The 13108-nt window shown below is 39.1% G+C and overlaps 1 protein-coding gene across 3 annotated transcripts in view; it reads left to right on the top strand.

Moving 5' to 3' along the window:
• Positions 1-13108, top strand: part of MOB3B (MOB kinase activator 3B) — an 85529-nt gene that overhangs the window by 65452 nt on the left and 6969 nt on the right. The window contains exon 3 of one of the 3 annotated variants that reach the window (XM_085317027.1): positions 3170-3372. The exons of the other annotated variants lie outside the window; for them this stretch is intronic. Coding sequence (XP_085173153.1) covers positions 3170-3372 — 203 coding nt within the window. The remainder of the gene's footprint in view (positions 1-3169; positions 3373-13108) is intronic. 3 annotated transcript variants of the gene reach the window in all.

The following is a 13108-nucleotide window of genomic DNA, read 5'->3' as shown; positions in this document are numbered from 1 at the left end:
ACTAATTTCTAAAAATGGATGTGACAGTCAAAAGTGAACAATTTTCAAGGAGATGGAGAAACTGTAATTTGATAGATCCAGATCTCCAGTCCCTAATTTGTGCCTTGGGAGGAAGAAGGGCTGCACTGCAGATTTTTAAGACATCTTTAAAACTACTTGAAATTACATCATAAGAATTTGCTGCCAATGAACACAGTACAGACAATAAAAATAAGGTGTGTAGCCGCTTCCCTACTGTGTCCTCACCTCAGCAATGGCCAATGTAGGTGCAATTCAGGGTACAATAAGCAACTCTTCAGCACAAACAAGCAGGAAGAAAGCATCCTGCCCTCCAGTCTTATCCATCCTTCTCAGTTTCCACATCTTCTGTATCATGTGTGGTGATCTGAATTTCAAGAATTAACTGTATAATAGTTCTGCCTTTTCCCATGGACTTCGTGACTGCTCAGTAGATGCGTGAGAGAAAGAGCATCAGACCTATTTGGTGGCTGTGTTTTGCCTTTATTTAATACACCCAGACTTTTAATCCAAGGTTTATTGCAGCCTGGAATCTGCAAGAGTTCTGTGTATACGAGTTTTGTACTGTGTATATGCTATCACATCTACATTTTAAAAAGTTATTTCATTTTACTTTGAGGAGTTCTTCCAGATAACTGACAAAAGATTTGGATTAACTAGGCCAGAACATAGTTTTTCCTTAGGCCCAYACATAGATGCAGTCAGAACGGGGTGCCTCTGAATGGTCTGACCAGTGTCAGGGTAGGTCTGAGCATCTGATAYACTTCCCTACTTGTATGTTTGTAACTTGTGTGTTAACAGACACAGTGACATTCATGTCAGCAGTGTCTGTACGTGGTAATTACTTGCCCAGATAAAGGGGCATGTTTATGCTGGTGGGATGTGAACTGATTACGGCTGTGGTGGATAGCTAATGTATTCTGTAATCAAAGCTCTGATTTCAGTGTGGAAATTCTTGCTGTATGTCCTCAAATCTCCCTGAGTGAAACTATACCCAATTTTACACAAATTTACCCCTTTATTCACCAGTCTCCAATGAGTATTAAGCAGTTTTTGAGAGAAGATTAAGATTTGAAAATCAGAATGTTTGTGAGAATGCTGATTTATTATCTTCATCTTCTTCCTGCAAATAATAAATATATTTCTTGCTGCGAGTATGAGCTAGGCTTCTGGAAACCATGACACCGTTAACAGTGAAACTCATTTTTATAGGAGCGGTACCTATAGTTTGAGATATTTTTGGTTTTCTGAGCCCCTGAGTTGCAGCTGTGTTACATTTTCAAGCTCTTTTTCTCCTGCAGTTATTATGGCTAGGAATTTTACTAAAATGATAGTTAGAATCATAGAATCATAGAATCAGTAAGGTTGGAAGGRACCTCTGGAGATCATGTAGTGCAACCTCCCTGCGCAGAAGGGTCACCTAGAGCATGTTAGATAGGGTTGCATCCCGGTGCACCTTGAATATCTCCAGAGAAGAAGACTCYACAACCTCTCTGGAGTTAAGATCTTCGTGTTTACATCTGACAAAGGAGCTAACCGTTTAAGAATGTACCAAGCAGTTTGAGATTGGTGATGAACTTGAGAGTGCTGGTAGTGCTGCAAGTTTAACACGAAGCTAGTTTCCTTGCCATCCACAACTGGATCACACCAGACTCTAGTTTTCTGACTTTGTGTGAGTGTCGATGGGTCGTAGCTAGGGAGATTTGGTGGGCTGAACACAACTATCTCTGAGAGAGGGGAACAGTTAAAACTGTGCTTAATAGGAAGACAGCTGTGACAGTTTTCYCAGTTAGGGTGTTTTTAGTTTCTTCATTGAGCTACTGGTGAGTATCCTACTTCACCAGATATTTTAAATGGTGGTTTTTTTTTTTCTTTAAATGTCATTATTTAATTTTGCTATCACAAATCAATTGGTAGTCAGTACCCCTTCTACAAGCACGTGGAATGGAAGCAACTGCTGTCCTGTGAGCCCACCACTGTTTCACAGGTGCTGCTACATGTGTGAAATGCCTTACAGGACATATTAGCAAATATATTGCTGGTACAAAGACATGTGAAAGAGCCTTAGAGTTTCACTTTGAAGCCAAGCAGGACTTTCTGTGATGGCACGAAGTGCCATTCTTCTGAACATTCATCTAGTATTGAGTTTTGTTACAGAGCCAACTTGTATCATGTTTTGGGATTCTTTAGCAGAGGCAGGACAACACCAGTTGAAGCAAAGCCATGACCAGTGGATGATATCTCTGTAAAATAGTAGGCTCAGATCTCCCTAAAATATGAAAGACAAGCAGAAAATCAAGGGAATGAKCAAGAAAACAGTTTGGCAATGGAGTTTCAGGGACAGCCGTGTCCAGGGCACAATCACAGAAAGAGGTAAAACCTTCAATTTTTCTGGAAGCTCAGTGATGCACAAATGTATACAATGCCATGTAAGATCAGTCTTTAATGAAATGAGATTTTGGACGCACTGTTGATGCTACATTGATGGATACCACTTACGGTGCTGTTTACTCCCATGTGTTGCTCTTGCTGCTGCTTTGGAGTCTTGAAGCGCAAAGTGGTTTAACTTCTAAGCTGTGTTGGAAGAGCTATACCTGTGGCTCTACAAGAGCTTTTCTCTTGAACAGCAGTGAAAAGGGAACATATAAGTGGGAGGAAGATGTAAGCAAATGGATCTATCCTTGAATCTGTGTTCTTTATTAAATTTGATATTATGAAAGTACCATTGTGAAACAGATGGTCAGGAGACAATGTATTACTTCTAGGAAGGGCTCTGTCTGAAACTGCGTGGAGAACAACCATCCTAGGATGAAAAGCCATTTGCTTTAAGGAGATAGTGTGCACTGCTGTGAAAAACACATTTCTGAGCATTGCAACATAGCTGTTCCTCCACTACATTAGTTAAGGACTAAAAAGACTGGTACCTTTTGGTCTTTATCCATTAGAGTGATTTAGTATTTGGTTGCTTTTAATGGTGCCAGGAGTAAGATAAATGTGTGCATTAAGTGAACTTCTAAATTGGAAAGGTGGCCTAGGAACTCGTAACCTACTTTGTAATCACAAAGGGGTTCTTCATTCCGTGATCGTTGTCTTGTGGGGGCAGGGTGGAGTGACAGTATAGTTATGACAGCCCTGCCTTCTCTGTTCACAGGTGTTCCCTTTCCAAAGAATTTCCTTCAGATCTGCAAGAAGATACTTTGCCGGCTTTTTCGGGTATTTGTTCATGTCTACATTCATCACTTTGACCGCATCATCCTTATGGGGGCTGAGGCCCACGTCAATACCTGTTACAAGCACTTTTATTATTTTGTGACAGAGCTCAATCTCATAGACCGCAAAGAACTAGAGCCTTTGGTAAGTGTGAAGTCTGGGGGAAAGCTCTGGGAAATCTTCCTCCTGCCTTCACTGTCTTTCCCATATTTGCTGCAGTGGGTTTCTACTGGAAAGATGATTCATGATTGAATTTAGGCAAGTCAAAAGGGGAAAATCTTACCTCTGTCCATAGACTTGTCCCATCCGCTGCAGCGAGACACTCAGCAGGCTTAACAGAAAGAGTGCAATGTATTTTGAAAGGAAAAGTACAGAATGAAAAATGCTGATGTTTGAAAACAGAAGTTCACTTTTCTTTTGCTGTTTCCTGTACTATATATATGTTTAATTTTTCACTATCTTCTTTCATGAGTTAGTAACAGTGTGGTACTCAGAGCAATGACTTGAATGTAYGTAAGACTTGGATGCATATGAAAGGGACAATGACTTGTGTAAGGGTTCGCTGAGTTTTATTTTTTTTAATCTTAAAGTAAGCGTTTGTGAAAGTATTGATTGTGATAGATCCAGAGTATGCTAAGTTAGACAAATTAGAAGAGAGAAAGGTTCAGACAATTAACAGCTTAASAAAACTAGACACTTCCCTTTGGTCTGGGGTAGATCAAAACTTATTGTTTCAAAAAATAAGACTTCAGAATTGGAAACAGATTTGCTTTTCCTTGCAAATGCAAATAAAATAAAAATATAGAAATGACGGACAATTCAGAAAGTAATTTACCAACGAACTCTCGCTGTGGCCATATAGGCAATTTTAGAAGAGATCAGGGCTACATTTCTTCACAGATCAGAGGTTGGAAAATATTGTGTCCTACAACATATTGTTGAAGTGCTAAAACCATCAGGATTTTTTTATTATTATTTTTGAAGTCATTCTAGATAAATCTACATTGAAAGGAGATATATAGCATGGTTGGTCTGAGACGTTTCTGAAAGTGTAGCAAAATAACATTTGCCTACACTTGCACAGGAACCAGTGGCTGTTGCAGAGGATGTGTACACATTGTGCTTATGTTCATTGAAGCAAAGCCTATAGAGTGAGACAAAATAGAGGGTCTTGTTTACAGCAGTTCACAGGAAGGCCTGCTGAAAGACACTGCATTTGGTGTGCATTGATAACTTTCGGTGTATCCATGACTGTTTTGAGACAGGATAACTTAAATGATATCTAAATGTGTCCTAAGGGATAGACCAGGCCCTATGAAAGAGAACTCCCCTGCCACAGCAGTGATTTGAGCTTAGCTGTAGCTGTTGAATGCTTTGGATATGTCTCAAACAGCTTGCAGGGGAGGATATCTCAGGGAYAGAAAGAGAAGAATTTAAATATTCTTGCCCCTCTTGGAACACAGAGAGCCTAAGGATGACCTATTGCCACAGCTACTGGTTAACAGTATTCCTGCACTAAGCAGAGAGACTAAGGATTTGGGCCAGAGTGGCTCAGGAGTTACCCATGTGTAACTGCAGTGCAAGTTAGGAATGCACTCCAGCTGGTGAGTGCACTCCCCTTGCACCCCAGCATTCCCTTCCTTCATAAAATGACTCTTGGTATCATCACAGGACATAGTATTATGAACTGCGATTCAAGGACTTCCAGAAAACTCTGCTACCTACACTGAGGAGCTTCCAGCTCAGCAAGCTTCCTCCATCTTCCTTTCCTTAACTTGGGCATTTGTCAGCAGTACAGAGATGCAGAAAAACATATGTCTGTACTTTTGTCTTCAGCAAGGCAGGGAGGGAGTTGCCAAACAAAAGCAGACATGACAAATAATCTCGATTGTTGATATAATACTGAGAACAACCTATGCCCTGCCAGGATCACCATGGAAGGAAATAAGCCCACATTATTTTCCTTAATTGGAAAATGGTCTAAGAGCTAATTAAATAAACAGACTGGCATATGATTTAATAAGGAGGAAGGCAACTGATATATCAATGTACCTTCAAGAAAGGAGAGTAACTGGGGGAGCAGGCACTGAATGAATACTCTTAGCCTGCTAGGAAGACTTAGGCTCTTTGTTAATAGTAGATCTTATTGGCCTTCTGCAACTCAGTGCAGCAGTTATAAAATCAAATGAATCAAATGGATCAAACACTTTTTTTCCCTTGCTTCTCCTTAGGGAGTTACTTAATTTGCATTTGATCAATTAAAGTGGAGACTATAGTTTAAAATGCTGCTTATCCTTGCCCCATCCTGAAGGCTACCTTAAATTAACAGATCTGTGAGATTTTGTAGAGCTATTTTGTTTGAAGGAAAAAAGCCCCCAAGTTGGCACACTCACTGACTCTGTGGGTGGTCCCAAGGGACACACAGACAGTTAGTTTGGGGGAAAAAAGGAAGTGTGAAAACATACCTGCCCTTCCCAACAGTTAACAGGCAGCCAAGGCAGTTTACCCCATAATATCTCTCAGAAGACCTGTAATGCTTGTCTCCATGGGAGGGCTATTAGGAAATAAATTACGATGTGGATTTAAGATGTGGCCTCTGTTTTGTACTGGCTCCCTGTGCAGCTGGTTTTATTCTCCACTAGCAGCAGTTCACCTTAATTCRCTTCTGAGCGCCTTTTAGTGGACAAAAATTATCTAGCTGCATGATATCTGTTATGTCTACCACACCTTCACTGCACATGGATGACCTCTTATACATGGTGCTTTAAATATTCATGAATCCAAACTTGTTAGTTAATATCTAATATATAATAATAAGGATACCTAATATATATTTAAGATAATAATATGTAGTTCACATCTTCAYATAGCTGCAGAAGCACAGTAATTTACTGTTCAAATGGCAGCCTAGAAAACACGCACATCATAGACATGTTTTGGGTGAAATGGCTTCAGTTTAGGGAATGTTACGTAATTTATGCCAATTAACACAACCTTTTGACTATTGATTCAGGTAATAAGAAAAAAAAGACAAATAGTAAAACCCTTGGGGAAGAAACATCCTTCCTTCCCTTTCCCAGGCTTAGCTTCAGTCAGCAACCTCCCCCTCCCCATCCTGGTCTTCGCTCTCCTTGTTTCTGCAGCAGGTTACACGCAGTCCCTCCCAATCCCTTTAGTGAGGTGTCAGGCCATGCAGGAGGTTGGGGACATGTGCACAGTGGTTTCTTTCTGCAGCTCCTTGCTGATTACTCCTTCTCCTTTGCTCTGGCATGGCTCTTCCATGAGCTGCAGTCCTTCTGGTCCAGTGTGRTTCACCCACAGACACAGTACCTTGGGGCTGTCCCTGCCCAACATGGAGCACCTCCTTACCCCCCAAATTTGTGCCTGTTACAACGCATCTTCTACAAAGTAAGAATTATAAGCAGTATATAARTTACATGCAATCTGGTGGTTTAAACCTTTCATTCTGTTTCCAGTTTTGCTGTGGCTTTCCTACCCTTCACAGTGTAAATAAATAGCTCTCATCAGTTTTCTTGAATCGAATATGATAATACTTAGCCTTTGACAAAAGTATGAAAATACTGAATTCAGTACTCTGATGCCACCAAATAAAACTATAATAAAAGTAGAACTTACTATTGATGGTCTTACATGATTGTAACGTGAGCCCAAAATTGGCATCTCGTGTTTAAGAATGACCTTCAGTAGCAAGCTCAATYGTTCTTGTTGGTGTGTATAAAAGAAATGGGAGGACTAAACTTCCTGCATAGTTTAATTAGGTCTTTTTTTCATTTTATTTGCTATTCCCTTAGGAATTCCAGTGAGAACTGGAAATGTGCAAGCATCACACTATTACATTTTATAGCACTATAGAATAAACAAAAAGCTTACATTAAGCTAGTGGTCTGTTAAACTGGACCCTAACCTTCCCTTTCTTTCTCAGAGCAGATTGTCTTTTGAACCATTTTTTAGAGCAGCTCATCACTGTTAAAATGTTCACAATATTTGCAGTCATAAGCACCATCTCTAGTAGTTGTGAAAGGTGTACCTGTTTGAAGTTTTGACAAACTCTGCTAATATATTTTATTGGGACAGATCATCCATTGGTCTTTTTATTTTTAAGGAATGCAAGCTACTGCATTCGATACAATGTAATCCTTTTCAAGTTTTTTAATTTCTTTACCTCAATACAGCATAAGTAACCCTAAATAGCTTTTTCCTTTAAAGACAGATGAGCACCCTCCCTGATATGCCTAACTCTCCATTACTCTCATTCCATTAAATAACAACTAATGAGCAGGAATGAAGTGCAGCTGTAGGTACAGCATTCCCTCTTTAAAGGAATCCAGCTTCTTAAAGTGTCCTCTRGCTATATGCAGAGGCAGATCCCAGACCCCATTTCCCCAGAGGTAAGGAACTCTGTTGCAAGAAATACAGTTCCTCTTTCCCATCACTGAGTGCTGGGGGTCTTTTCAGCAATAGCTGGTGAGCACTTTCAGGTGCCCCACTTGGCACAGTAACTACAGAGCCTGTTCACTGCTACAGTCCGAGCTCAGTGGCAGCAGATACTGTCGTGAAACCTGTGGAGCAACATTTCCTCCTAAAAGAGAGGGAGGAGGGAGGGAAAAATCACTTCTGAAAAGCAAAAAAAAATAGTTCCAGAGGAGCATTAAATCACAGAGGATTTTTTTCTTCCCTCTGAGCAGGAAGGTGCCTCTCAGAGAGAGAAGCGCAAAGAATCCTGCAACTGTACTTTACGGTCAGTCGTTTTAGATCCAAATGATTCAGAACCTYTAGAGATCAGTGTGTGAACACCAGCGCAAAGCATTTTGTCCGATAGCAGTTTGTCAGTGATATAAAGGGAGGTGATATTGCCTGCTCCCAGCTTCACAGTTTTGTTCATGATGTGTTGCAGTATCTTGTTTTGATTTTTAAATTTCTTCATTTTAGCTTGCCTACATATTCACTATGCTTTGTGCTTGTGAGACTTAGTTAAAAAAAATAAAAATCCACYCCAAAACATGGTGAGATGTCAATGTTAAATTTAGATCTCTGCGCATAGTGTAATTCATTTGAAGAATAAGGTTCCTAAGGCACCTTCATTTTATCCTTCTTTGCAGAAGAAATGGGCCTMGCTCCTTTTTTCGTTAATGAACATTACTTATTTATGTAACCTCATGTTGTATCTCCTAAAAAGGAGAGCTAAGACAAAATGTGTATTTGTTCTTCTTTCTTAGTGAGTCTGTGCAAGGTCGTAGAAGGCCTGAGAATTTATGCAGAGGTTATATATTCAATATGTACTTTGAAACTTGTGTTCTAATAAAAAATTTCAGTTGTAAAAGCAAGTGTATTTCAACTCTGCATAGGGACAGAGTTACACAACTGTGTGTCAGTCAAGAGTTCCTATTGTACTAAAGGGCCACGGGAACTGATGACCAAGGGAGACTCTGCCAACCATGAAGGAAAGATTCATGTGATTTAAATACATTTGCTTCTCTTGTAGTAACTAGGTAGTGTAGAAGGCACAAGTCTATTGACTAGAGACACCAATATGTGCTGTTTTGTGTTTACAGATATACTGTCCTCCGACAGAGCACCAAGCACCTTTTGTGCTTTCTTGGAAATTTCTGAAARTTCATTGCAAAATAGTATTCAGATCCCCAGCAGATTCCTACATATCTTCAGAAGCTAGTGGTTATAGTGAAATTCTCCAGTGAGGACAGGGGTAAAATACAATAGAAACTGTCGATTTCTATTCCTTATTCTCTGGATGTCTTTTTTCTTCCCATCCCTTAGAACYGATTAATAAATCGGTTGTTATAAATACTTTGCTTTATGAGGACAAAAAATAATAATTACACCTGGATGAAAAAAGTAGAGAAGAGTATTATTTAAGTGTGCAGTTGTGATAGATACTAGGAATACTGATGCACTGAGGTTCAGCTATGWTTGCAAGTGGATGCCATTGGGATTAGAAGTGGTAGTCAGTGGATCTGAATATATAAAAAAGTGGAAAAGCTGGTAATTGCCTCCAGCAGGATGGAGTTAATATCCAGGATAACCAGAAATAATGTCTTCTTACCACCCCATTATTCGCAATGTAAAAGCTTCCTTTGACTTTACAGTAGCATAATGGACTTCCAATATCCCAAGCTTTTTTCAAGCAATTCCAAGCTTTTTCATCTAATATATAGCGCTGCTTAAAAGTAAGCATCTAAATTAGCTTTTCCATCTCTACAGAAAATTCTCTTTCCTGAATGGAATTTCTAGTATTTATCCAGGCGGACTAGTAAGTAAAGAGATAAGTTAACTTCTACATTAACCTGATCATTAAACTCTCTCCAATTCTTTCTTTCTTTCTTTTTTTCTTCTATGAAGCAGTACTGTATGTGAATTGCAGAACACTATGATGAGCTAGGTGACAGTAAAATTTAGAAGTTAAACATATTCAGGAAATTGCACAATTACGTTTGTGTAATGGCCATATCTTTACCTTCCTACATTTTATGATGCAGAGCTGATATRCAGCCCTGATTACACTGATGTGAATCTGGAGCACATTCATTTCAGCCAGTGGAATTTTCCTATAAAATTCAGAGAAAAATCTAGCCCTGCAGTCTCAAGCGGTATGTTCATGTACTATTTTTTTACCAACATTAATATTACATAATATGCTGTTCTGAATGCTTTTGTAGGGTGCTCTGGATCCCCTGAATGTATTTATCAATGAGTTTGTAGCCACAGTTAGCAGAACAACTGAAGACTACGATGAGAGATGGAAGAGTCATTTTCTCCCAGAGATATACTTTTAACCAGGGTATCAGAAGTGCTGCATTGTTTATGAATAGAGAATATTTCTCCCACCAGGCCTTTCAGCCAATACTTTCCATAACCCTTAAAAAAAAAGGAAAAATGATTAATTAAGGTATAATCCACCATCATGTTAAGCCAAGATAAATGCAGTCTAAAGCAGAAAAATATGGTCCTGCCTTCCCTATCACCTCCAGCTGCWGATTCTTTCTCCTTCTTTGTGTCGGAGCCTTTATATTACCGTAGTCAGATCCAGGTAATGATCAGCTGAAAACTAGCACAGCCAAAACTGATATTTTTGTCCAAGACTCTTCCCTGAGCAGTTATACATAATCTAATATACTAACAAGGCATTTGGTGGTTTGGGGGACATGGGGCAAGCAGGAAATGTGACTATATCTTTCCTAGAAGTCTGTACTTCTGTGGATTAAAGTGACTTTGTGGATTAAAGTAGTCTTTCTCTAATCATGGCAAGAGTGAAGGAACCTTTACATGGGAGCTTGGGCTTGCAGCAGTAATCTGTGCAAGTCCAGTCATGGATTGAGGGACTCACATGGGATTCAGGATACCAGATCAGGAAATCTCCATTTTTGAGTTTCTCCRAGAATCCTGTCTGTTTCAGGTAAGCTTATTAGATGTATTCTAGGCAAACAATGCTCAGGTGAATATTTGAGAGAGAAAGAGAGGGAAAAGTTTCTTCTTCTTACTTTGCCAAGACTACAATAAGACATTAATGTCAGTCCCCCAGACTATCAGTACTTTTTCTTGAGGCCAAAGTAGCTTTGACCAATTAACCAAGCTTTGGCCATTCTTGGGGCTGGCTAGGTAGGGCTGATGTTCCTTGATTATGTCAATAGATTTACAGCTGCTTGGGAACACGATTGAAAAGCACATTTTTTTGCATTTTTCTTCAACGTATATTGGAGAGGGGGGCAGGTTTAGCTCAGCTGGTTAGAGCATGGTGCTGCTAATGCCAAGGTYGCAGGTTCAGTCCCCATAAGGGCTATGCTGAGGATTGGACTAGATGATCTCCAGAGGTCCCTTCCAACCTTACCATTATATGATGATATGATTAATCCCCTAAATAGGAGAAAATACTCTGCAAGAAAGGCTCGTTCCCAACCTCTCTGAAGTCCTTTGCTCTTTCCCTTTGGTGTTATGTTAGTGAAAGATGCAACAGAGCTGGATGAGGAGAACGTAGTATTTTCAAAACAAGTGCAACACAAGCAGCAAGAATATAGGGTTCACTGTGTGGACTGGCCGTAACCCCTTGCCCATGTGCTGTCCGGGAAAAATTGATGCTAAGGTTAAGAGGAATTTCTCTCTATGAATTGCATACCAATGGTAGTGCTACTGTTTGCTTTTTCTTTYTGTATAACCTCTGTGCCAAGAGCAGCAAATTATAAGTCAGCTGAACAAGATGCATCACAACCCGCCACAGAAGGATTTCTAGTCAGTTAGTTGCAGACAAAGAAAAAAAATAGGTGAAAGAGAACGCCATAAGAACATTTTTGGAATATGACAATATTTAATCAAATCAGTCATCAAAGATATGTTCTGTGTGTCTACCTGAATTTAGTCTTACTGATGTGTGCATTTTGCAGTGTAATCTTCTGATCTTGCTGCAACTTGATAAACTCCCTTTGTCATCAATGATAAGAGGTTGCATGCAGAAACAGAARTATTACCTACATTCTACAAAAATCTATACAAATTCAGGAGTAATCAGCTAGGATTATTATAGTTTTTTGAACATCAGGCCATGTTTAGCTTCAAAATAACTACCCTGAAGCCAAGCAGATTATGGGAGGGATTAATTTAGTCTTCTTCACTGAGATAATTGAGAGTCATTCAAATAAAAGGTGTTCTGAAATCTAATCAAGGAATACGCAAGTGATCGATATACTTGCTGGATAGCAATTCTGTCATTTTTTCTATGACTGTACAGAGAGAGAGAACTGAAAAAAAAAGAAAAAATAACTTTGGAGAAAATTTGTGTATGTAGATTCAAAGCATGACTCTCAACTAAAAATGCACAAAAAAGAGAGTAAATTTGCAAATTACTTAACTATTACTAGTGTTGCTTCAGCATTCCTATTCTGGTTATTAGCTGTCTAAATATAGCTAAGTTCTGCAACACTGGTTTTTGGACTGCTTTATCTATATTATTCCACAATAAACAGCCTCTTTTGTGACCAAGATACTAAAAGTTTTGTCCATATGATGAATATTTGTCATTTTTCGAAATCCTCTTGATAAAGTCAGCAATGAAAGTTATGATCATTTGTACTTACGAATGAAATAYGAATATTCTTTTATACCTTATAATTGCTCATTGGCTTATTTTGTGGTTCTGATTTGAACAACTAAAAGGCTGTGGATTAGCTTAGTGGGTACCTCACTGAGATTCTGAAGTCTTGTTATGTCTGTGTATATATGGGATTCCCCCTGGGTGAGGCTTTCTTTTCATTGTGTGAGAGCATAGAGGAAAAAGCTATGACCCTTATAGGGTTTGAAGCAGTTATCAGGGACTGAAACACAACTTTATTATGCCATCACATGGTTTATCTACTGGCAGTAACAGGAGCTAGGAGGGAAGAATGGCAAACTCAGTTATGCTGCACTGGCAGAACTGAAAATGCAACAGGGATACAGCAGTTGAGTAAGAATTTGAATCTTCAAAGYAGCCCTAGTTTTTATGAAGGTGATTATTGCATTTATTCTTTTTTCTAGTGTTTATTCATTTTTATACCATGCCGTTATAATCATTCATCTYACTTCACCCACCTTTCCATCAGCTTTTGACAGACTGTGAATCCCATCAAATATGCATTTATCCTTTTTTATGCCTTATGTTTTGTCCACTYTGTATTTGACTCATGCAAGAGTAAAAATGGCATTTTCTTAGAATAATATGGTTCTTTACTGGGAAATGCATTCTTCAGGTACTCCATTCAGATTTCATCCAGAAGTCTGCAGAAATGGATTTGTCCTGTTAGAGAGGGATTTCTTCAGCTACTCGCAAACTCTKTAAGCGGTTTGATTTTTTTTTCCTTTTTCTCTGCTTTAT

Source organism: Rhea americana, unplaced genomic scaffold, assembly GCF_003343005.1.
Source record: "Rhea americana isolate MKP2758 unplaced genomic scaffold, rheAme1 scaffold_485, whole genome shotgun sequence".
Classification (NCBI taxonomy): domain Eukaryota; kingdom Metazoa; phylum Chordata; class Aves; order Rheiformes; family Rheidae; genus Rhea; species Rhea americana.
This window is presented reverse-complemented; position numbering and strand designations above follow the sequence as displayed.